This window comes from Podarcis filfolensis (assembly GCF_964270895.1).
Source record: "Podarcis filfolensis genome assembly, chromosome: 17".
Classification (NCBI taxonomy): domain Eukaryota; kingdom Metazoa; phylum Chordata; class Lepidosauria; order Squamata; family Lacertidae; genus Podarcis; species Podarcis filfolensis.
In genome coordinates, this window is record NC_139621.1 from 32984594 (window position 1) to 33011563 (window position 26970).

The window sequence follows — 26970 nt, forward strand, 5'->3', positions numbered from 1 at the left end:
GAGTTTGTATCATTTTCTTCTGTATTGTGTCAACACAATACACATAGTTTGTCTAACTGAATTATCTAATTGAATTTATTTTTCCTGGTGTTACTGTTTAATTTTTTAATCTTTGATGAGCATATTTGCCATTGATTTCCTGCCAATATGTATCATCACTTGGCATTCTGAATTCACACACAGATACTAGCCAATTCTTCATTTACAATTCAATTCATTGACAGATAATAGGGTCATGGGTTCATTAGAAATAATACAAAAAATTGCACAAATGGATTCTAAAAATATACAGGATGACTGATAGGATTACTTATAGTATCTTGGACTTATTTTTTTCACCCCAACCTCTTGCTGTTATTAATAAGCAGAGACTATTAGGTACTACAACTTCAGTAGAATACGAGCTTGAACGATGGAATGCAACAGTATATATGTTTCTTCAAAATTCTATACAATATTCAGTGTTGAAGATGTTATTGAAGAATTACAGCCTCTTATAACTGTATACCAAAAAGCGCATCCTCACATTTCAGCTAAGCAATTAATGTTGGTGCCTAGAACCAGTTTGTGTTGCACAAACACTAGTGTTTTAAGTAATGACTGCTGTGCACATGAATCTTTCACAGCCAGCAGTCATTTCTCTGACTGCTGGGATTTCCTAACCCAAAATTAAGGCTTGCTCCATGGTCTCTTATTTAGGCATGCATAGCCTATCTTCCTATATCAACGATGTCAAGTATTTGAAGCTCAAACCATTTTACTCATTTATCTGAACATAACAGAGAAGTAAAGGGAGTGTGTGTGTGTGTGTGTGTGTGTGTGTGAGAGAGAGAGAGAGAGAGAGAGACAGACAATATGAGAATAAAGGGAATTTCCCAGATAAATTCCAAATCCACATGAGGGCAATCTTTACTAGGCCAACTAAAAGTTCACACCCCTGGTTAACGCCTATCCTTTTGGCCTAATTGGATGCTTAGACATGGAAAGATGGCAGAATGTAACCTGGTACTCAACTTAGGTATTTCCTGCCTAATATAGTGGAGTCTTGAAACCTATAGATGAAGGGTGGATGTGCCCCTCAATGGCATGGGGGGGGGGGGGAAACACACATACCCTGAACAGCACATGGGGAGTCATCTGGCAAGCTGATATGCTTGCATAGACTGAACATTTGTAATAGTGCCATGCTGAATTCTACCTGAAGCCAGCTGTTGATTTTGGTGGCTTTTAGGGTGGATTTAATACTAATGGTGAAACCAGAGCAACGAGACACTTATCCAGTTTGGTACACTACTGAACCTTGGGGATGCCAGATGAAGGAAAGGAGCAAAAGGCTTCAGCAGTATCACAGAATGAAACATACTGAAAGGCAAGAGTCTCAAAATCGCATTCCTTTGGTCAATGAAGAAGCCAGCAGCATTCCCCAACCCCAATCAAGGTTCAAGGTTCAAAAGCATTACGTATGCACTGTTCCCTATGTGATATGTGACTTATTCCCTGACAGAAGCAAGGGCAATCGCTGCACAGGTGGATATCTGTGAACAGGTCAGAGTCCTGCAGAGTTTTGAATACTGGAGAGTATGCTTTCAACAAAGAAGACATGAGCCATTTTGATAGGGGAGAGAACTGAATGGCGCCTCCACAGTTACAGTAATAGATTAAAAAGAAATAAGCATTTGCTGACCTGTAGGGATACCCCAAGATCCATCACATGGTAGGAACAGTTCTCAACAGAGGAGCTCAACAGTAGCTACCAAATATACTCATTATATAAATGTTTTGTTGTTATTAATAATAATTTTATTTTTGTTTTGAATAGAAATCTGTTGGTTTTGATCGATTTATCTGCTACTGCATCTCAATTGTTTTAAATACACTGAACTTCTTTCCTTTGTATTTCCTTTCAGAACACTCAGATACATTATATTCCTGAACAATTAATACTACACTTGATGGCATATTGTTTTGGGCCTCATTTAACTATCTGTGGGGATTTAGCTACATAAAAAAGTTCTGCTCAGGACTTCTATATTAAGAATACAAATTATAAAAGAAAACTCTTTAAATAAACACACACAGTTGCATATCATCACTTAAAAGACTTCCCCATGCTATCAGACTAAGAATACAGTACTACAAATCATCTGAATGATTCCTAAAGATAAGTTGCTTGCACAGACAGTTCTAAGGAGATTCAGAACTACTTAGTTACGGACACATAGGGGGGGAATAGTGTATACAGTTCATTGTGACAGTAAAACCAACTGATGGTCATTCTAACATATAAGTAAAAACAAAACAATATATATAATCATACACACGCACACACGCAATGCATGCCGCCAAGTTTTAAATCAGTACAACTAATCAAGAATCTGGTGGGTATAATTTTAGCTCAGTTACAGATTATACAGACACCATTATTAAAAAGAAAGGGCATGGTCCCATAAAATATAAGGAGTTATAAACATTGAAATAAATGGCACTTACATGAGCCTTGCTCTGTAGTGTTTGTGTCAAAAAATGTTTGAACTGGCCCTTTTTGCATTGCAAATGAAATTATTTTAAAAAAGATTTAGCTCCAAAATAGACAACTGGGAGACCAAGGGCCACAACATGCCCCAGTTTTTATGAGTCTTCCCTCTTCAGCTCAGCTTGGGCAGGAATGAACCAGCCTTGCAGGCCAAAGCAGCTGGTCATCCCTGTTTGAGACTATGCTATGAAGATTTTGGCAAACCCTAAAAATAGCCACCGAAGGATAAGATTCCTAATCTGTGTGGACCTGGGTCAGTCCCAAGAGCAAATTCCAGTATACCAATTACAAAATTTCAAAGCTAAGCAGCGAAATTAAATGGTCAAATGCACATTATGTAATTTAAGAGAACATGTCATGAAGTCTGGCTGGTAGCCTGTCATTGTAGGTTCTTCCCTTCCCCTTCTAACCCAATCCATTTCATTCAACATCCCCGTTATATAAAGCTGCAGCCAGACATCAAAAGCATAAAAATATCAAAAGTTAAGAGAATTCAATAGGCACAAATCATACCGATATGGAATTAGCTATGCTAAGCATAGTAGTAGGGGCTTGGACTCCTACCTTTCTTAACTGAACAATACCACGAAAAAGAAAATACTAGACAGACTGTTATTTTACAGCTATTAACAGACCAAACATGCAGTTTATTTTTATAGCCGAACCATCTGAAGCATAGCCCAATAGTTGACATTTGAAACAAATAGCATGATTTCAAGTGCACGCTCCACTGACTCTGTCAATCTGTCACAAACCATCAATATTAGGCATAGCATCATTTAATTTCATAGTTAACAGACACGAATTACAACACTTCCAACATAAGTGATGGGTTAAAAATATTTTCAAATTGACAAGGCATGCAGTTTAGCTGTCAGGGGTAAAAATGACAAAATGTGTTAAATATGCACAGACTTACTTTTCGCCCATCACTTGCATGGCAGTTCACATTTAAAGGTGTCAACAAAGCCATTAGTTTTTCTTCATTACCACTCCTGCATGACAGAGAAGTAAAAAAGAGGGAGAGCCCCTTATAAAATATTTGAAATGGAGTTTCACATTATATACTGTTCTATATACTGGCATGTTCAAAGAACCCACCTAATATGCATTTCAAATTGCAAAAAACAGACACTTGAAACATTTCCTTTAAGGGTACACCATGTAAAAGATTAACATCAATTTAATGTTTAATTTATATTTTACTTGGTTTTATGTATCTGCCGAAAAGACGTTTCCCAAACACCTATTTTTGTTACATTCCCCAAGACACTATAAATAGCTTCAGAGCTCTTGCTCAAGGTTTCTTATGAGGGGCTTTAATAAGAAAACGCAAAATATGCCTTTCAGGTATAAAATAAAGAGAAAATATCCTAATGTATTGTTTCTTTCTAAAATGATCACTCTAAACAGAAATGGAATTTGGAGTACATTATGTCAAAATGCAAGCACCCCCATCATACTGCATGATTACAAATAAACACATTCTTTTGCTTTTTGCAAGTGGCTAAAATCCAAAGCAACCTATGCTAACAAGCCTTGTTTATCTGCATAATTTCATAATAGGGTAATGACAGAATGACAGCGATCATAAAAGCCCATTTTTCATCCCGGCTTTCTACATCCTCCCTTCAAAAACCATTTGTATTCTGAGCAGCACTTACCTAGCAGCTTCCAGGAGTTCGTCTTTCTTGTATTCACCTAAATGATTGCAAAATATCATGCTGTTAGCATTTGGCAGAAGACAGATTAAGAAATGCAGCAGGAAGCAAATACAGAATTAAACAGAACGGGGGAGGGGGGGAGAGTGAGCCCACACCCCGCTGGGTGATGGAGCTGTGACGTTAGCCAGCTTGTGGAGGCAGCATCACCAGTGCCTTGGAGACGGGCAGCAAACTGACGCAGCTTCTTGTCCAATCCTCGGATGAAATGGCTTTCTTCAGACAACCAATGAATGCTAAACCTGTATCTAGAAACAATCCCTCCGATAACAGCATGGCAGCTGAATACAATGTCTCCTCCCCCACTTTTCCTATTCACTGTATCACGGCATACTAGCATAGCGTGAAAACGTAAGGAAAAAAGTAAAGCCACAACCCCCCTGAATCTGTTTCTAGCTTGACAGTATCTTGCAAAACAGTTATTTTACGTCAGAACTTCCTAAGCCTCTGCCTCATAAGAGCATGCTTCTGGCCTTAAGGAAAGCAATGCATCAAAAGAGATGGGGAAGGGCAAAAGCATTCAGAAAGCTGCACTTAAAACCTACCATTAAAAGGTTATTTGGCTGTTTTCGTATCTTAGGGCAAAATTCTAAATGCACGTCCTGAACTCTAGCTAAACTCCCAGTGCCAAGGGTTCCGTGGAATATCTGAAGCATTTTTGATTTGAAGAGTATTATTTGAACCCTCAGGTCTTCAAATTTTAAAAGTTGCAAAAACCTGAACTGGGAAATGCTGAGTACACCTCAATTTAAGAGCCATAAAGTCAGGAAATTACAACTAAAATAACCATCACAATAGCAGCTACGGTATCCAGGCCATCTTAACATTGCCCTTTCACTCACAGAAATATTACAATTAAAAACCATTGCACTTTACAATTATGGCTAGCGACATGTCCATTAAAATCACCTGCCAGGGACACTTGCACAAATCCACACACAGAGACACAACTACTGAATGAATGTTAAATCAATGTGGGGATATTTGGAGAGTACACATATAATTTCTATTCAATGGCCACAGATACACAACACTAAGCCACGCTGTGTAATTTGTCAAGAGATCCCATTTTACTCCTTCCTTAGTTGGTGGGGAAACAAGCCCTGAAGTGGCTGGCTTAACATCACATCTTAATCAGCATTCATGATTTGTTTCTCTCAAACAAACCAAAAACAAAACATGGGCTCCTTTGTTGCAGTTTGAGAGAAACAAAGCACAAATCCTTGCTCAGAAGTAACTCTATGGTTTGTTTGCCAGCTCAACGGAGGAGGAAACAGGAGTATTCACTGGTAATACACCTCATACATATTATAGTTAAAAGAAACCATGCAGTTTGGGCTCACTGTTACATGCAAATGCAACTTATATCTGTGAAGAATAAATACAGACTTGCCTTCATAGGATTCAACCTATGAAGTGGCCTTACAGTGTCAGCCCATTGGCCTAGCTAGCCCATCATCGTCTACATTGACTATATCAATGGTTTTTCAAGGCCTCAGGCAGAGATGTTTCCCAACCCTGCTAGCCAAGATCCTTTAGCTCAGGGGTGCCCAAACTTTTTTCAAAGAGGGCCAGATTTGATGAAGTGAACATATGTGAGGGCCGATCAAAAGTTTGCTGAGCTTTTTTTACAATTTTACCCCAAAGTTGCTGAGCTTTTTTTAAAGGATTTTACCCCAGGACTGCCACGGGGGCCAGATTAGGCCCCCGAAACAGACTTTGGACATGCCTGCTTTAGCTGGAAGTACCAGAGACCTTGTGCGTCCAATGTATGTCGTCTAATCCTTCTCATACTGTAATATCACCATAAGGACTAGAGGGAAATACAGTTTTATTCACTCCCCCTTGCACTGTATTTTTGCTCCTTGGTCTTTCAAAAGAAAAAAGAAATTCAGAACATGCTGCCTGAGTGCTAGAGGGATTATTGGGTATGTCCAAGGACTTCTGTACAACGAGTAGGATTTTTTATTCTTCTGAATAATGGATAATACCATATCATAAACTAGACAAGGTTCTGCTGTTCAATAAATTCCCCTTAGGCACGTGGAACTAGTCCAGCTGTTACTTTGGATCCTGGCCATCAGTTACAACCTTGTATGCAGTACCTAAGTGGAAACACTAAACATTACTATTCACATGCAAATACAAACTGCTAACAGTGCTAGAGAGATATAATTATTTTATTCGAAGCAGATAACCTACTATCTCTAGGTGAAATACACTTACGCATTTTGAGGATCATTGGCATCCTTGCTTTACATTCAACAACCTTGCTAGTACCACAACACAAAACGAGGTTACAAGCATGTTTCAGACTTTACCATATCCTGCCGAAGCATGAATAAATTGGAAAGTGCACAAGCTTCTTTGTTCAATCTGCAGAATGATTTCAAAGAACTACATTATTATTTGCTCGTTGCTTTTTCACAAAAGTGATGCAAAGCAACTTGCAATATAAAAACAAAACATTAAATAAAGCCAAGCATAAGAACAGGAATAAAATAAATACCTAAAATGTTCATCCATAATACTGTACACAGTACACAAATGGGTGGATCTAAATCAACCCACGCCACTCAAAAAATGAGCAGAAGAGACTTTCCCCTACAAATTAAGAGTAAAAAGCATTCCACAAAAAGAAAGCCACCACTGAGAAGGCCCTCAGAGGGGGCACACAGACATGAACCTCAGGTGATGAATGTTGAGTCCAGACTGATTTATGTGGAAGAGGTATATCTTGGTATACCGAGGCCCTGAACCACATAAAGCTTTATAGGTCACCAACAGCATCCTGAATTGAGTCCACAAACCTACTAGTACACAATGCACTTGTGCCAAGATTGGTGCTATATGATCAGTCCATCTCGCTCAGGTCAGCCATCAGTCTACTGAATTCTACACCAGCTGCAGTTTCCAAACAGTCTCCAAACGTAACCCCACATATGACACATTGCAGTAATCTAACCTATTGCCAGGACACAGACCACAGAAGTTAGGCTATCCTTATCCTCACAGGGGTCTAGCTGGGCCAGCAACCAAAGCTGATGGAAAGCACTTTGACCACTAAGTCCATGTCAGTCTCAGACAAGCGTAGTGGTTCCAAAAGCACCCACGAGCTGTGCAACTATTCATTCCAAGGGAGTGCAACCCCCATCCTGAACAGGCAAGGGCCCACCCAGCCAATCTAGAGAACCCACCAATACTTATTTGGATTAAGCTTCAGTTTATTGGTTCTCACCTAGTCCATTGCCACATCTAAAGGAGAAACAGATCTGCCTACTATCAACATATTGCTGACAACCACTCCCAAACTCCAGATGACCTCACTCAGTGGTTTCATGTAGATGTGAGTGGTGCTGCCCACCCCAACTAGGGCATTCACCCCAGAATAACAACATACTGTACCATAACACATCTTGAGAGATCAAAGAGAATTAACAGGCATACACACACCCTTGACTTTCTCCTGACAAAGGTCATTATACAGGGTGACCAAAGCACTTTCTGTGTGAAAACCAGGCCTAAACCCCCATTGATATGGTTCTAGAAAATTGGTTTCATCCAAGAGAGCTTGGCTCTGGCCCATGACCAAACACTCAAGAACCTTCCCCTCAAAGGGGACATTAGATAATTAATGATTTTGAATCCACTAAGGATTTCTTAAGCAGTGGTCTTACAATCACCTTCTTTAGGTAGGTATGGACTACCCCCTATTTGCAATGAGGCATTAACCACCCCCTGGCCCAGCTGGTGATCCATTAGTTGCTATCAGCAAGAGCACAAGTGGATGACCAAAGCAAACCAAGCACTGTAATAGCAGAGCCAAGATCCTGGCAGATGCACAAGACTTTATCCTCAAAATGCTTGGCAAACAAGACACACCAAGCCATTGTCCATTCTATTGCCTCCTTTGGGCAATGTAAAAGGCCCCATACTACCTGGAAAAGCTCCGCCAGACAACACAGTGAGGATGCAATGGAAGCAGCAATGTATGTCTTCTTCACTAGCAAAGATTAGGCTTGATAAAGAGCACTCACGGGTGTTTGATTGTATTCACCTGAAGTTTTGCTCCCCTTGCCTCCGAAGAAGCCACCTCTCACCTTGCTTCATTGCCCTAAGCTCTGATGTATACCAAGAAGTTAGAAGAGCTTTATGAAGCAAGAGAGGATATTTAGGGCTGATAACGTTAACAGACCAAGAATCCTTCTGCATATTCCACAGATCAGCCAGGGCTTCAACAAAGCATCAACTGTACCCATCAGAAAATCCCACCCCTGCCCCGCTGGCTCCGAGTCATCTGAAAACCAATTTGCTCCATCAGCCTCCAAAAGCAGACCATCCAAATAGGGCCTCTGCCTCTGCGGAGAAGGTAAGCTGCTGAAAGTCAAAATCTCAGCAACAAGTGATGTAGTCATGACAAGGGACTGATATTGATATCCTCCACTCTCAGATCACTCCTCTTCCTGGCCAGCCAAGAAAACCGGATCCATGAATTAATATACAGAATTATTTGTATACTTAGGCTTTCAGGAGACACTTGTTTTACATATGCATGTTCTAGAAGAGTCATGAATTAGGATATGTAGACAATGGCAACAAAGTGCATTGGCAGATTTACCCAGCAACTTACACTCACGCAGGTCTTAAAATGGAGAGAATCAAAATATACATATTTAACACTTCAGTGAGGAATAGCTCAGCAACAATGCATCTCTTTTATGGCAATGGTGATCACTCAGTAACAATACACAGTTCTTTAGTGTGAGGGAATTAGCCAATTGATTCTAACCACAACTAACCTAACAACATGCATACAAGAAAGAGCAAGCACACAGGGTGTAAGAGAAGGAAGGGTGAGGTGGAGGTCAGTGCTGCTTAAGGAAGAACAGTAGTGGACTCATTTCTCTGTGGACTCATTTTACAAACTAGGGCACAGTTATGAGCAACTGGGAAGGGAGGACCAGAGGGTGACATACAAAAACCTCCCTCTCTCTCTCTCTCTCTCTCTCTCTCTCTCTCACACACACACACACACACACACACGCACGGGGGACAGAAGGAACAGATGATCTGTAAGGAAAGGGTCTCCAGAAGGCAGAATAGAGAGTGAGAATCACCAATCAAAGCACCATTGGGCAATGGGAAAGAGAACCTGGGCATGTTGAAGCCAAGAGCAAGAACAGTAAGCAAGAGGGAGCCCTTTAAAAAGGCTTCTTGGCAACTGGAAAAGAGAACTCTCCTTCAGCCATCAGGAGGCAGGAGACTGTATGGAGTCCTTAAAAGGACTATATACAGCAGGCTTCCTCAACCTCGGCCCTTCAGATGTTTTTGGCCTACAATTCCCATGATCCCTAGCTAGCAGGACCAGTGGTCAGGGATGATGGGAATTGTAGTCTCAAAACATCTGGAGGGCCAAGGTTGAGGAAGCCTGAAATACAGCAAACGTGCCCAAAGGAGCAGAAACCAGATGTAGTGGAGGAAAAGCAAAGGAGGACAACAGGTACTGGCCTGGCAGTTTGAGTGATTCAGTAAGTGATTACAGTAGAGTGGATCTAGGTAGATAGAGTGGATCTAGGTAGGTAGAGTGGATCTAGGCAACCATAACATTTTTTACTGGGAAACCTGGAGTTTATAGTCACTTGTAAACAAAGACTTTAGAGCAAATTCCAAAACTGATTTGATACAAGAAATGCATAATTCCTGGGCAGTCATGTTTTCCAATACCTGTCTCCTGGTGTATCTTTTGCTCTAGGATGCCTAGTTTGGTCAGAATCGCATATACACTTCCAGAGTTAAAACTAAATACATTACTTCTGGTAGATGAGCCACCATAGCCTCTAGAGTGCCCTGAAAAATTGTGCCCCAGGCTTTTAAAACTCATCTACCCATGTACTATCTGAAACCAAAGAGACACATTGGTTGCCAGATGTGAAATATATTGGCATTATTTTCAGTTCTCCTACCCCACTACTACTCTTGATTGAGTTTTCTTTTGTTGCTTTAGCTGACATGGCGACTCCTTGATTAGCATGACTGGATTTTAAACTGGAATAATAGACCTGAAGGGGCACTTGTTGTACTGATGGCTAACTGGACTGTACTGCCCAGGGTCGTGTCCTGCACATATGACTTGCAACATGCACTCCCTTGAGATGACCAACTTAACTTCTTCAGCTACTTTTCCCCCCAGGCAGGCCTCAAGCAGCCTCCTTGTCTTCTCTTGCAAAGTGAATCACTGAAGCCATTTTTAAAACTATAGAGGCATATAGGAAGTACTGGAGTGGAGTGTCTCCCAGGCTCATGAGTTGGCAGCCTGCCAACAGAACCGAGGAATTAAGGGAAGATGCACCCAGAAATTGTAAGCTATATCACTCCAGAAGGGCAAATGAAGAACAAGGTTGTTGGCTTTAAGGCTTGTACCAACAACCATCGGGGGGAGTAGAATGGCCATCCACACACACAATAAAATGTGCATGTGCTAATATGTATGTATAAATGCATATTTAGAAGCAATTACTAGATTTTGTTTTTAATCCAATGAATCTCAACATTACAAGGAAGGCTGAGACCAGGTGGCCTAAGCAATCAAGATGTTAACTGTTGATGGGCAACGTCAAGACCCTTGCCTCCCTTCTTTAAACAAGATGATTGGACAGCCCTTCAAACAAAGGAGGATACATGACCATGCTTGCTGGATGGGGAGGGATTTCTGCCTTAGCTCAATGCTGGGGATAGCCAATGCTACTACAGTAGTGTCAGAATTGCAGCAACATAATGAAGGAGAGACCTGCAGCAGTGATGGCTTTGTTGCAGGGAAACAACCTGTTTGGCATTTTCTCTTTTGAAAGTAAGAGTGCTGAAGGAAAAGATTCTTAAAGTAAGAGCACTGCTATGGGATACCTGTATTTTATTTAGTGTGTATATATCTTGCCTTTCTCCACCATACAACTCAAAGCTGATTACATCTGTTTCCTAGATGCAGTCCTGCTTGGCTTCAGTAAGGTGGCTATGCCATGTGCCTTTAAAAACAAGCATGACCAGGGCACAGTCTAAAAGCCTCCATGAAGATTCACAGTAAGGTAGATGAGCACTTACCACTTATTAGACTTTGGAAACATTATCTAAGCATTGAGGTAGATGGTATTTTGTCATTTATCCCATACCTCAAAGACCACCACCTTTACCTGTGTCAGCATTTAATATCATTGTGATAGGCGTTTTTTCATGTGCCACCCCTATGCAGTTAAGACATCTGCAGTCCTCTCTCCACTCATCAGATTATTAGTATTGCGGCAGGAGAAGGGGAAAACTGCATCTCCATCAGAGCACCGGTTGAACAGAGTCTTAAACCTCTCCATCCACCCCAGTGCTGTATTTAATTCTTTTTGTTTTTGTCACTGCTGCCAAAGTCTGTGGATCTTGGGGGCAGGGGAACAAAAAGATAAGTAACCTGGGAGTGTTGTTAATTAATTAATTAATTAATTAATTAGACTTTATAAACTGCTTAATATATTAAAAATATCCTTGGACAAGCAGGGACCAACTGGAAATCCACAGTGCAATCATGTCAACAGCCCAGCGCATCTCGCCATTCTATAGCAAGACCAAGACCTCAACATGATTGTCAAATATGACTTCTGGAAAATCTCCCAAAGCATTCATGCATCTGTCAGTTTCTGTAAGTATCCAGGGGCAGGCCATCCTCATGGGCCCCTCAACTTTGCAGTGGGGATCTGCGCTGCAATACCAAGCTACAGATGATGGTCTGACCATTCCAACAGGGTTAAATCACACACCACCACCACCAACAACAAAATAATCCAGACTAACCCCCAGACTAAAATCAAGGGTATGTCCTAACCATGTGTTCGGCCAGCGACAACGTGGGACAGTCCTATGGTTGTCATGGAGTTGAGCTGGCCCAAAGAGCCTTGTCACTCCACCCCTGCTAAAACAGATCCACATGCATTTTGTACAATGCACAAGAATCATATCAAAACTGCTCTATCAGTTATAGCCACACCTTCTGCAGCTCATTACAATGAAGTTGTGGATGAACTGTGGCTGCACCAAACAAACTACCATAAAAGTCAAACTTGGACAGATATAAACTCAATAATGCCTCTCAGAGATCTATTTCCTATAAAAAAAATCTGAAGCAGCGTATTATTACAAGATGAAAAGTTTTTATGTTCTGTCTTAATCTAACAAGAAAAACAGACAGTGATGTCATAAATCTAATGCAACACAGTGACTTTTTTAAGCCTTTAGTGCTGTGCTATTTGTGACAGTAAATTGTTATAACACTATACCAATTGCCTTTCCTATTGTCAACAGGTGATGCTAGACATCTGGGTTAGTGCAGCACAATGGAGACAGAACACCAGCAGCAGAGGAAGGGTACACAGTTGCATTTTTTAAAATCCCAAGGCATTTTTTGGTAATATTTGTGTATGTAAACATTCCATGGTATCACAGTAAGTTAACCAACAACTGGGGTTGGGTGGATTAGAGCTACCAGGAGATTTTTAACACAACTGTAAGATGTCACTATTGTGATTGTATATAAACAAGCAGTTCCTGTATCCACAGCTCATTACTCTATAGAGAAAAGAGGGGGAATATGTGATAGATTTTCGCAAGATCAAAATTGCCAGAGGGCCTTGAGTTGTTAGAAGAAAGCAGGCAAAAACAACTTGCCCCAAGTCGTGGTGGGAAATATACCTGTATATAAAGAGATATGCTATAACCAGAGACAACAATACAGAAATTGCAAGGAAGTAAGAGACAGCTGAAAACAGACAGTTGAACAAGGGCCATGGGAGGAGGAACAGAAATAGTGATGACAGATCAGGCAACAACACTGCAAAGTCCAAAATTCACATTCACATGTTTATCAGCACCTTTCAAACATATGTGTTAATAAGTTCTGAATCATGCCAACTACCATGATTTCTAAACTCATTCCCATTCATCTCAACTGGTCATATAGCTAAAAAGGTTAAGTATTAACATTGGTATGAAACATTGGTCTTTCAGCAGATTACGTTATGCATTTCCATTAAGATGTCCACTTTAACTTCATTGCAAATATTTATGCTGAAAATTTGTTAGTGTGCAAACTGTCATTTTGATATCTAAATGTAAATCCATATCTTATTACTGTCTCTAAAAAATTTGTTACGTCTAGACTCACACAGTGAATTATAAATATATCACAGGAAAGAGTACAAGCTCTCCATCAGCTATGTCCTCGCAATCACCTCATTAAAAAAAATGCAAGCTGCTACAATTTTCTGCAATTACATGCAAATCAGCAGCAGTTCTCTGGTTCACGGTTGTAATACACTCCTAACATCACTGCTTTTACTGCTGAAGATGTTGGAGTCAGGATGATTGACCATTTATTGCTACAATTCTTTGCAGATGATAACATCTAACATTTTAATTCAATTTGCTAGGTCACTGTAGCACATTCCACTGTCTGAATAGCAGCTGCTAGCATGTTCATAGAACATTTTCTCTTCAAAGGGGGATAGCCATCTTGTAAAGGCAGACCAAGTCTACCAAAATAATTTGACCTCCAATAAAATGTTGGGGGGCCCCCTCATTTATAGTTCACTATTAATTTCATTATATAGAATTACAACCCAAACACCCACTCAGAAAATTCAGCCCAGCAGGGGGTGTTGATTTGGAGCCATAATTTAACATTCCTCCTCTTTGCCATAGACCCATTGCATGGTGTAGCTGTGGGGTACCATTACTTAAAATGATGTGGTACATTTTCAAAGGGATATCCTACTAGCCACTGCTTACAATAAAAATGAAAAAATAGCCCAGTGGCATTTTAAGCCTGTAGCAAATGTATTAATAAAGGATTGGAGGGTTGGGTTGAGTTGGGTTGGGTTGAATGATATCTTGGGTCCCTCCAGGCTTTATATCTGTCAAATGAGATTCTGCAGCAGAAGGTACTGCTAAAGCAGTCAAACCAGTTTATTTTGTTAAGCACCCTTTGCATATGTCTAAAGATCTGCACAAGTACATGTATGCTGACACAGAAACAACTAGCTAGTGATGCTTTCAGAAGGAGGAAATACGTTTATCTCCCACTGCTTTAGGAGTGAGGGTGCCAGTGTGATGCAATCTCCAACCAATGTGAGACACTAGGGAGTGCCAGAGCTTACCTTGGGTTTTGATTTCTTAGAATGAAGGTCACAAGAGAATGCAGTGTCTTTGTGGATTTTTATTTACAGAGAGAGAGAGGCTGAGCATAAGATGGAAGGACTCGCAGAATTAACAGTCAAACAGATCTTGTTCCCCCATTACCCATTAGGTTTCCAGGGAACCCCTGAAAGCCATAGCTTTGAACACAACACATAGAGCAAGTCAAGTCTGCATGTCTTCCGACCTCCAGATGAGACTAGCTCTCATCTTTTGTTCACCACCTAGGTAGCTAAGAGTTTTTATATTGGCCAAGGTACGGCTTATGGTTCTTGGTCCATGTAAGATCCAATCCTAGGTAGCTATGCCAAGATGAATTGGTTTTAAGTGTATAACAGTAGTATTGCATATAAACATCAAGGAATACCAAGAATGATACATCTGATGAAGACTATTCTGGCCCAAGAAAGCTTATGCAATAATCTACATAATAGTCCTTAAGGTGGTAGTACTGTTCTTTTCATCTTACCTACAAGACCTGCTCCCTGTTTTGCTGGCCTATTTCCACCTGCCCTTTATCGTCTATGACTGTTTAAAATTTTCTTATATTTTTGTAACAGACTGAACTATGTAATTTTTGGGGGGAATTGCAGCCACCTTGAGCCTGGCTTAGCTGTGGAACGGCTGCATATGAATAAACCATGTTTTGATAAAATTAAACTATGGCCTTACTTTAAAGGGTTGTTGTGAGAATAAAAGAACATAAAACACTTTGGCAAATTTAAAATGCTACTCCAAGGAAGCTGAAAATAAACCAAGAACCGTAAGTCGTACCTTGGCCAATATAAAAACCCTTAGCTGCGATTCCTCACTTATTTTTACCCAAGTTACAATACTGCCAATACCTCTTAGCAAAACTTCTACTTCATGATTTCAGAACAAGATCACGAGGAATTATGCATACATACATGTATTTGATGGGTATTGGCGGGGAGGATGTTCCTGAGGGCAGAGAAGAGGAGTGAGGAACCTGTGACCCTGTTGGAGTGCAGCGCTCATCATTTGTCATCATTAGTCACACTGGCTAGAGCTGATGGATGTTAAGATTCCAACAACATCTGAAGATCAAAGGTTCCCTACCCTTAGCACAGATGGTTTGCTGTGTTCATCAAGTTACAAACAGCTTTTTTGCTAGAATTCAGAAGTGCAACTTTTACCCAAAAGGTCTTCCCTGAGCGTGACCTATCAGCCCGAGTTCCTCACAACTAAATCCACTGCATGTTTGCCAAGTTCTACGGGACTGAACGCTTTGTCCAAGGTCTGTAGATTAAAACTCTGATAATTAATAAATCAAAATGTATTTAATTAGACAGCAGAAGGCTGTTAGCAGTTATTTGTCACTTGTAATAATATAGTAAAGGTAAAGGGACCCCTGACCATTAGGTCCAGTCGTGGCCGACTCTAGGGTTGTGGCGCTCATCTCGCTTGGAAGCGTACAGCTTCCAAGTCATGTGGCCAGCATGACTAAGCTGCTTCTGGCGAACCAGAGCAGCACACAGAAACGCTGTTTACCTTCCCGCTGGAGCAGTACCTATTTATCTACTTGCACTTTGACGTGCTTTCGAACTGCTGCTAGGTTGGCAGGAGCAGGGACCGAGCAACGGGAGCTCACCCCATCGCGGGGATTCGAACCGCCAACCTTCTGATCGGCAAGTCCTAGGCTCTGTGGTTTAACCCACAGTGCCACCTGTGTCCCTTTGTAAGAATATAGATTAGCCTATAACAGCTTTCACCATCCTGGTGCCCTCCAGAAGGTTCACCAGGCTGGTAAGGGCAGACACGCAGCATCTGAGCACAGGTGAGCAGAGGGCCCCTTGGAATGTACAGCTTCCAGAAATGATGCTATCTCCCCTCCCTGAATCACCCTCCCTCTACCCCTCAAAATGCATGCTCCTACTTTGTGTAGCCTCTATTGGGGCAGGGATACATTTCCAAGATCCCCAAGCACAACCAATGTAACACAAATGTCAAAAAGTAGATATTTTAGTCTGCTACATCAACAAAATACCAACCTATAATAAAACTAGTTGGTTCTGTGACACGTTTTAAAGGTTGTATTTTAAGGTTAACGAAAGTGGCAAAAACTTCACCCACCCTTTTTGTGTGAAATAAGTAAGCTAGGGAACACTGGAGCGGTTTTTGAGTAGGGCTTTCTCCCTTTCCCCAGCATTCATTCCTTGGGAACAGCGGCATTGCTAGAAATTAGTCCACAGCTTCAAATCTTTTTCAAAGTTTTTCTTGGTGGGTAATGGAGCTGAAGAAACTGAATTGAGCAGGGTGATCTTTGTTACTGGGTAATGTATAAATTTGAGGAATAAATTAAGATTAACTATAGATGATGGGGTATATGTAGGGAAACCAAAATCATTTGGAATGAAATCTGTTGGGAAATTAATTCGGGGTAAATACACTGAAGAGGAATGATTTGGGATCATCTGGGCTGGGGTGCATGTTAATTAAATAATTTATATGGGGTGATTTGGATGGGAAATTAGTTGGCTTGCCTTCTGTGGCATTTAAATTGCAATTTGCGTCTATACAAATAATTTAGCATATGCTAATGTGTGCCTATGGACCCGTGCCCTTAATCTTTTTAAGTACCTAGCAATGTGCTTGCTTGGGAACATTTGCTTTTCTTTCCCCTTTGTTATAAGCTGGTGAATGCACGTTTTCTTCCTCCTGCGAACAGATGTAGTATTAAAAATTCACATTATCAGGATTTTCATTTCTTTGCCAAAACATAAACTCCTTCATTAAAAACAGATAAAAGACTGAGAGGGAAGTTAAACTGAAGGGTGATATAATTAACAACACAAAAACACTTAAAACTGAAAATAGTGCAGGTCTATACCTTTCACAGCAGATTCTCTCACACACCAGCATCACAAAAGCTAGGAATAAGGCAGTGTCGGTTCGTGGCACACAGCTTAAGTGAGATTTGGAGTACATCTCCAGGTATTACTCTCAGAATAAATGACTGGGAAAGATCTGTCTGAGGTCCCCAGGTAGAGACTTGACTGTACAAGGCAAGGTGGAGTATTGACTTAACTTCTTTGTAACTCTTTGGGTTTTATATGAATCTTGAGTCTTCCAAACGTAGTATCAGAGGCCTCAGTGGCTTGAGTTCCATGTATTCTTTCACCTGGATGTGTGATGTACCCAATGGTCTTTATGAGCGAGTTCTTAGCCCTCTCTGTACCCCAGCACATTGTAGGGGTCACTTGGAAGACCAATTTAACTGGACATCTAAATGCCTCACCTTATCGTAAGGATAAAAATAATAGCCCAATGGATTGTTAGCTGCCACTATCTGCCGAATTTAGTACAGTACGACTCTACCACAGCTTAGCTAAAAGGTCAAAGCAAGGATGTGAACTGAGATGCTATAGGAGGTTGTTCATAATCCCTTTTGATCAGATCTTATCAATTGTACTTTAAATAATTTGATTTCTTAACAAAACATACAGAATTCTCTATTGCAGTCTATTTAAATAAATAATAGGAAATTGTTTTAACTTCTGGAATTTCCCTAAGAACTGACATAGGCTGATGACTTGTCTTACATGCTACAGCACTAGCTGAGCCTAAAATCAGCAATCTCTCTACCTTCCTGGCAGATGAGCAGCATCAGACTGAAGAACTCACTAGCTGCAATTGAAGACATAGGATCTGATTATGCATTTATAGAACTTTGCCTGTGAAATTGACACAGTGGCCTAAACTGTGTTGGAATGTTGGCTTGTGTGAAACAAAAGTCAACCCTCATTGCCTACTCAGGAACATAGAAGGCAGGAAGAAACACTGGGGTCTTGGAAAGCAATGAAAGGTGGTCCTTCATCTTCCTATCTGTGATCTTTTACCCTCCGTTTTTTAGAATGCATTTCTAGGTACCTTGTGGAGAAAAGGGATGTAAACAATTTGCAATATACATATGGAGCAATTCAGCCATATTCCCGACCAAGCAACGTTGTTACTCCAGGAATCAACAATAGCACCTTTCTTTTAACAAACAGTAAATGCTAACAGAAGTACTGTAACTGATATGTTTCTAGTTGCAACCCAAATTGTTGGCCTGATGTATTTGTGCCATATCAATATAATGAAGATGTGGTGCCAAAAAGAACACTGGTTAAGCACTGTCTTAAACTACAGGCTACAGAGTTAAATTGTCAGATCCAAAGTGCAGAGAAAATTTTTCAGAAGCCACAAGCTGCTGACAAATAACAAAGGCATGGCTGTCTTACTTAAAGCACTAACCAAGGTTATCAGGTCTAGCAGGACAGAACTAGAAAATTTTCTCCAAGGAATGACCAAAGCTGACTAATTTATTTCGTGTCATTAAAAAACATTTATTTTATCATCTCTAGGAGTATTTCACCTGCTCTAACTGCATGGATCCCAGGTGCTCAGCTCCACACCCTTGCTGCAGAGGATTTTGGTGGGAGCTGGTGTAACACCCTAAAGGGCAAGGGAAAGAAATGCTGCCTTAAATAATCTTGGTTCCATATGGACTCCATGTAATTTCTGTCCCTGTACTCGATTTGAGCATGATTTTAGCTTGAGAACCTTTTGTAAGCTGCTTATGAAAGTCTTTCAGAGCTGTAAAGTGGGATATAAGTATTCTAAACAATTTTTTAAAAAAAAATCAGTCCGAGGAGAAAAGTCATCAGGGATTCACATAATTTGCAGACTCAAAACTCTTCTTTCCATAATAATTCTAGCAAGCTACTATGTCATCCTCACGTAAATAAAAAAACACCCCTCATTTCTATTCCCCATGAGTCTCAAAGGACTTCCTTTTCGCTTGCAAGTGAATAAAGAAACAGATGAGAAAATAAACTATATTCCTAACATTTCACTCAGTACTCTGTTCCTTTACAGCCTCAAAATGTGAGACTCTCAAGAAAGACAGTGACATCATGATCGATCACCAAAATTGAAATACAGATTTTAGCTTTTCATCCCTTGCTACAACTCCTAAGCCCTTTAAAACAGATATGGAAAACTGCAGACTTCATTTAATCAGCATATTTGGTCATGTAAACTTTAGACATGCTTTCTCTTTAATTCTACAAACGATCATCAGTTCCTTTCTGTTTATAAGTTGTAAAGGATTGAAATGGTTTATAGTAAATGAAGTAAATATATAGAAAAATGATATTGGTATCATTACAGTTCAACCAAAATACATTAACTGCAAGTTAGTTGTAGAGTGCCGTAAGGAAGGAAGCACAACAAGCAACTTTATGAAATTTTATGAAATAAATAATATTTAGAACATTTGGTCCTCACTAAGTACTACAATGAAATCTGCAAACATGCTGTGTACATTTGTGCTGTTTTATAGTAGAAAAACGAAGGAGTAGTTTAAGAGACTGATTACACAAAGTAGGGTAACAATAACCTGAATACTTCTCACCTGTAAGTACAGCTTTTGCAGAGGGATCTGCAAGATCCAAGGCCGACTTCCCATCTGTGTTTCGAATATTTGGATCAGCTCCATGCTGCAGTAGCACTGTGCAAAGAAGGAGGAAAGCTCTGAAAACTGACTTGCAGAATGAATACATTGGCCATAAATGGTCCCAGCATCTCCCCCTCCATTTTCACATTTCAAATGACTTTGAAACATGTTTCAAAAGTATCTTATCCAGGGAGAGGAGGGGGCAGTTGTTGCTCAAAGAAAAAAGTCTCATTTGGCCCATGGAGTTAGCCATGCAGTTCCTGAACATCAAGTATAGTTGTCTTACATAGATTTGCAGTGTCATCTTATACATGTCTACTCAGATGCAAGTCTCATTGAGCTAAACACGCCTAGCTACCAGAAAAGTCCACAGAATTGCATCCCTAGTTATCTTTTTTCCAGAAGACTAGCAAGCTACAAGGACTTACCAGACAATTATTAGACTGTAAATCTGCACAGGCTATACATAGAATAGTGTGGTGGTAGCATAGCAGTAACAGCAAGTTGTCTGACTTTGGATTACTAATAATGCTGATTTTTGTTCAGCTCAGTTTTTCATATATTAGCTATTACACTCCTATACAGATGAAAGCATGAAACTAAAGCAATAAACTGAAGTATTGTGCAGTGTTTTACACTAGCAGGCAGCCATGTAAATTTCTTTTTCTTTCAAAAGGGATTCCGGATAATTAAGGATTATGCTCACTTTTCCTTTTTTTCTCCTTTATCCTTTAGGGTGAACAAATAATATAATTTATCTGACCAAAATCCTTCATTAAAAAAAAAAGAAATTTGTTGATATAAACCAATACAAAAATACCTTAAAAGTGAAAAGAGACCTGAATACAAACGCATGCAGAAATAGAAAAAATAAAAGGAAAAATACAATGGGAAGGAAAACCTGAAAACAATTGAGAATTCAATACCGCATTCAACTATCACATATTTATAAAGGGGTGTGAGTGAGAGAGTCAATTCAGTTCTCAATAAAGCCTCTCCACAAGTTTACCTGCAGGGGGTTTAGTGGGCTGCTCAACAGAGTTAACATAGGAAAAAACTTATACCATGTCAAATAAAAAAGATATGTTTTTAATGAACACTTAAGGACTCTCTATTTATGTGTCAGATATTCTGATCTTTCGCTAGCCACTCCTCTCAGGAAAGACATAATTTGGACTTCCAACAGGAGGCCACTAACAATCTAGTTGCAGAAAGAAAGATAAACACAAGAGGTTTATGCACGATGGGCAAGTTGGTCTGGGGATAATACCTGTGAGCTGATAATGGAGATATAATCAGAATCCATCAAAAAACAAAGAACCAAGGAAGTTGATGAACAGCCAAAACAAAGATTGTATCAGTTAAGTTCTCTGTATATTTCATAATAGTTTGCTGAAAAATATAGAGGAACTGATGTAAAGAGGCCTTTTCAGACATTCTGTAGCACCTGAATATTTTTGCTTAGGTATCAGTATTATTGTTACAGTGGAACCTCTGGTTATGTGCCATCCTCCTTGTGAACGCTTCGGGTTACGAGCTCCACTAACCCGGAAGTAGGTGCTCCCGGTAGCAAACTTTGCCCCGGGATGTGAGCAGAAGTTGCGCACTAGCAGCGGGAGGCCCCATTAGTGAAGGCGCGCCTCGGGTTAAGAACGGTTTCAGGTTAAAAACGGACCTCCGGAACGAATTACCGTATTTTTCGCTCTACAACACGCACCCGACCATAACACGCACGTAGTTTTTAGAGGAGGAAAATCCGTAGGCATGCCACCCGTAGGCATTCCCTCCATAACACGCACAGACATTTCCCCTTACTTTCTAGGAGGAAAAAAGTGAGTGTTATGGTGCAAAAAATACGGTAAATTCGTAAGCGGAGGTACCACTGTACAAGTTACCGTATTTACTCAATTCTAATGCCCACCTTTTTGGGCCAAATTAAGTTGCAAAAATTGATGTGCGCATTAGAATTGATGAGACATTTACATTCGCCAGCAAATACTTTTTTTGGTTTCAAGGTTCTGAAAACTGAGGTGTGCATTAGATTCGATGGCGCATTAGACTTGAGTAAATACAATAGTAACTATAGGCCCATAAGATATGATACTATTTAAAACCACTGGGAAAAAAGACATATTTTTGGAAAGATGCACTTACCAATACACACGTCTATCTTGCCTTTGATAGCAGCTTCATGCAGAGGAGTATAGTTCCAGTTGTCTCTGGCATTTGGATCTGCACCCTGACACAGCAACAGGCTGACTACCTCAGCATGACCGAATGAACAGGCATTGTGAAGAGGTATCAATCCACCATCGTCACGAGCATGGACATTGGCTCCTGTCTGCAATAAGTGTTCCACTACATCCTTTCTTCCAAAACCTGCAAAAATATGTAATTTAAGAAAAACCATTAAAATGTTGAAATATACGGAATTTAGAACAAACAAATATACATATATTCCACCTAGTACATTGTGCAAACTAAGACGTAGATTGCATTCATGAATATGGAATACTATTTTCTTGTTAATTTCATGTCATTTAGGGTAGCTCCGTCCTACCTGTTTGTACCAGCAGAGGACAAAATTACAACAGTAAATACATTTTTGCATTGGCATCTGTGTATTTGGTGGTGGTTTTCAAGAAGTAACCACAGGGAGTCCCAATCTGGACTAGGATCACACAACATGTGGACGCAGATTCAACCCTTTCCTCTATTGATGAAATCCCTGATGAAACTGCCATTTTAGCAAGTTCTCCTTCCTATCAGTATAAATAACAAAAATGTTATCAATGGTATAAGAGCACTGAAAAAGTACTGTTCTAAGGCACACCTTTGGGTCATATGAGTAATTATTTTAGTGCAGGTGAGGACAGGCACAGAACTGAACAGCTTGAAATACCATGCCATAAAGCTAACAATGCTCAAGAAAATGGGGCAGCAAACACAAGATCCCTGCTTAAGAACCCAGTGAAATGCTTAATATATTAGCTTCTCTATTTCTATAGCAAAACGCTTCCGCAGATGGCGCATTCTTTTGGTATTCTCCAATGGGATCCGGGTGACCTATTGACCACAGTGCTGGTAAATTGCGTCAGCCTCCCATACACAACCAAACTTCATGATGAGACGAACCCCTCCTTTTTTACTTTGAGTATGCCCAGTGTTGTTTCTGAGGCTGAGGATTCTTTGTATCTGAGATTATGAGCAAGCAGCATCACCTTACTGCATAATCTCAGCCTGAGTACAAAACCATAATTTTAAATCAATAGTTCTTACACTAGAATATTTAACCCAAAAAAACCTATGAGATATGTGGAGCACTAGTGTTCTCTTCTCACAGTTCACCACTTTTTTTAAAAAAAGGATAAAGAGATCCCTTTATTTCCAGTCTCATCTCTTGAAGGTTTTTCATTCAGCAGTAGCTCCAGTTGCTATTATGTGCACTTGTAATCTGACTTCATCATTTCTGAGCACAATTGACTAAGGATGGGTATTGTAACCCAAATGAGACAGCGCTAACGGCTTTAATAATGGCACTTTTACTTGACTCTTTCTACAACACCCCAAAATGAAATGTGCCTACTCTGTAGTTATGAGGTCCACATTTTTCTGCCTTCAGGGTTGAAACCCCAGAACATATACCAAACTAGCTATTAACTGCCAAGAGCACAGGATTAAATTATCTAGTACTGGATTTGACTAAGATTTTTATTTGCAAATTGTCCTAGTCCAGAAGCTCTTGGTGGCTTACGATGCCATTTGTGTAGACTGTGGAAAGAATGCAGAATTGGTAAGAATATTTGTACTTGGTGCTGAACTCGATTTTTTTTTTTAACACAACAGTGATCAAGCTTGCTAGGGCCAATACTGAATTTATTGCATAGGGTAACAAGGCCTAGGGTTCATATTCTGGGTGCCCAATGCTGTATTTTGAGTCAACCTGTAATTTTAGTGTATCAGACATGTTCAGCTTTCTTAGTTATTGGTCAATGAAGCCATATATCTCAAACTGCCCAAAAGTTACTGATTGGGATTGTCTGGTTTTGGCACCGGCATATAAAGGAGACAAACAAATTTCCAGTTTTATTCCTTTGGTTCCCAACTATCATGTTTTTCATAATACTGCACTGGTTTTGATGGTGCACTGAAGAAAAATGTTTAAGTCATCCACCGGGGTCCCCACTCATTTTCAAAGGGTACATGACAAGTTTGAAAACTGCTGTCCTAGACAAAGGTGTAAACAAAATAATTTTTAAATAATAACTGCAAATAGTGAGTAAAATTGTACCTATATAGAAAAAATAAGTAATGCAAGCAAAAATATGAATTTGATTTGGGAAAAACACATATCACATATAACCTAATAAACAGCAGTTTCCAATTCTTGTCAAGATTGTCTGTGAGTTGCAAGACAGAAGTTGACAACATGGATGCCTTTCAGGAATTCTTAAATTTGATAACTAGTGTGGGATTAGGGCCACCTATGTTTGGGAGAAACCTACTTGAAAGAAGGAATAGCTATTTTTGGAAAAGAAAAACTTGCTTACTCCTCATATTGTTCAGCTGCTACACTGAGCTACAAGAAGTTTTGTTCAGAGAAAAGGAAAAAGAAAAATTGGTCCACCAGAAGACAGCCATCCGTGTAGTGCAGGAGACACTACATCCCCCCCAACTCTTCTTCCAATTGCTCAGGGCATTCTCCCCCCCACCTTCTATCTCACAACCACCCCATGAGGTAGAATAAGCTGGGAGGGCAAGCCAGTGAGCTTCATGGCTAAGTAGAGATTTGAACATATGTCTCCTCGAAGAGGGGGGACCTGCACCAAGGATGGGGAACTTCTAATCTATGAGGTGATGCTGTCACATGTTTAATCTCAACCAGCCTCTAAGCATTTCTAGGGAGCCACTTCCTTCCAGAAAGGGCCAGTGGGTACAGCAACCAATTGAGTGCTGCTACTGGAAAGGGTTCCAAGATTCCCCCCTCACCAGTCTTTCCTGCTCCAACATAGTGTCTTCACTTGCGCCTCTCTCTAGGAGTGGTAGTTATATTGTTTAGGCCAGGCATGGCCTAACTTGGCCCTCCAGATGTTTTGGGACTACAACTAACATCATCCCTAGCTAACAGGACCAGTGGTCAGGGATGATGGGAATTGTAGTCCGAAAACATCTGGTTTGGCCATGCCTGGTTTAGGCCATTCACTTGATCCCCACCTGAGAACCTAAGCAAAACCCCAGCATCATCTTCCAGCCATTACAATATATGAACCTATGATAATTATAAGAGAATAGAATACAGTTAATTACCTGACTAATAGTTGTGTGCAGCCCCCGAATTGATGTTTTTCTGTGGATCAGTTGCCCTTGATACTAAAAAAGGCTCCATGAACTTGGCACAGAAAAACACCCTAGGAAATCCCAAGCTGGGCTCCTTAAGGTCAGACACATCCTATTTGTCAGCTCAGCAAATCTAATAAATACCCATGGGATTTGCATCAATTTTTTCATGTAACCCTTTTAAACCAACTTTTTAAACACTTTCTTCAGTTCACATAAATCCTTTAAAACCGTGGGTATTAAAGTAAACATTTTATATGAAGTAAACACCAGATACTGGTCTGATGTCCTCTTGAGTCTAAAAGCTACATAAATATGGATTGTATCTAATGTTAAGTCATATTCAGGCTAGACCCTTTGAAATTAATGTACACAACCAATTTAGGTCCATTCATCTCAGTGGATCTACTCTGGATACCACTGAGTGGTATACACCTGCCATGTATGATCTTCCTGAGATTCCTGCATTGCAGGGGTTGGACTAGATAACCCTCAGGGTCCCTTCCAACTACAGTACAGATGTGGACTTGTCCTTTTAGTGTGACTTTCAGGAAAAATCCTAAAGTCCTCAGCTCTAACTAAGATACACGGTAAAGGTAAAGGGACCCCTGACCATTAGGTCCAGTCGTGACCAACTCTGGGGTTGCGGCGCTCATCTCGCTTTATTGGCCAAGGGAGCCGGCGTACAGCTTCCGGGTCATGTGGGCAGCATGACTAAGCCGCTTCTGGCGAACCAGAGCAGCAAACGGAAATGCCAGACCTATTTATCTACTTGCACTTTGACGTGCTTTTGAACTGCTAGGTTGGCAGGAGCAGGGACCAAGCAACGGGAGCTCACCCCATCGCGGGGATTCGAACCGCCGACCTTCTGATCTGCAAGCCCAAGAGGCTTTGTGGTTCAACCCACAGTGCCACCCACGTCCCAAGATACACAATACTTTTGAGAAAAGAGAAGCATTAGTTCTGTACTTATTAGGGCCTCTTCACTCATTACATGGCAACAAAAGCTGAAGTTTGCCAACAAGAATACACTAGATTAGGAGGTGCAGACGCTGCTGGCTCTCAGACAGTTCTCACAACTAGCCTATTTATTTACTGAATTTCCATACCACCCTATACCCGCAGGTCTCAGGGAGATTCACAGGATAAAATCAGAATATAAAACGACAAAGTAGATAATCATAATAAAAAACAACAACCCAATAATCCCCCCTTCCACAATTAACTGCTCATGTGAACAAATCTGTTTTTCAGTGGTGGCCTTTTCATTTGTAGAATGCTCTCCTCATTGCATTCTAAAATGTAATGCTCATTTAGTGGGGGCGAGGTGGGACTTCTTGTTCCTATTGTGTTGTAGGATAAGCGTTTTAGGAATTTTGTATTGCACATCATTTGCTAGATTTTTGGCTTTAAATTTATTTATTTCTTATTTTATCTTGTTAAGTCACTTTCAGACTTTTTTGCCACAAAGTGACGAACAAATAAAGTAACATGCAAACTCTCCCTCCATATTCCGCAAACTCAATAAATCACACTGTACTTTTGTGGACAAGAGCAGCAATCTCACACAAGTTTATCACGCCAACACTAAACTGCTCACACAGAGTGGGCAACTCATGGTAGCAGTTATCTGCAGAGAAAAATAACAGATTCCAATTCACAAAAACTTATACCAGTCTAAAGTATCATAAAAA

At 40.3% G+C, this 26970-nt stretch overlaps 1 protein-coding gene across 1 annotated transcript in view; it reads right to left on the reverse strand.

The window, feature by feature from the left end:
• TNKS (tankyrase) overlaps positions 1–22316 on the reverse strand; it is a 66885-nt gene extending 44569 nt beyond the window's left edge. The window contains exons 1-4 of the mRNA XM_083592985.1: positions 22094–22316; positions 19898–19993; positions 4198–4234; positions 3453–3528 (exon numbers count right to left, since the gene is read on the reverse strand). Coding sequence (XP_083449111.1) covers positions 3453–3506 — 54 coding nt within the window. The 5' untranslated portion in view covers positions 3507–3528; positions 4198–4234; positions 19898–19993; positions 22094–22316. The remainder of the gene's footprint in view (positions 1–3452; positions 3529–4197; positions 4235–19897; positions 19994–22093) is intronic.
• Positions 22317–26970: the final 4654 nt, after the last annotated feature.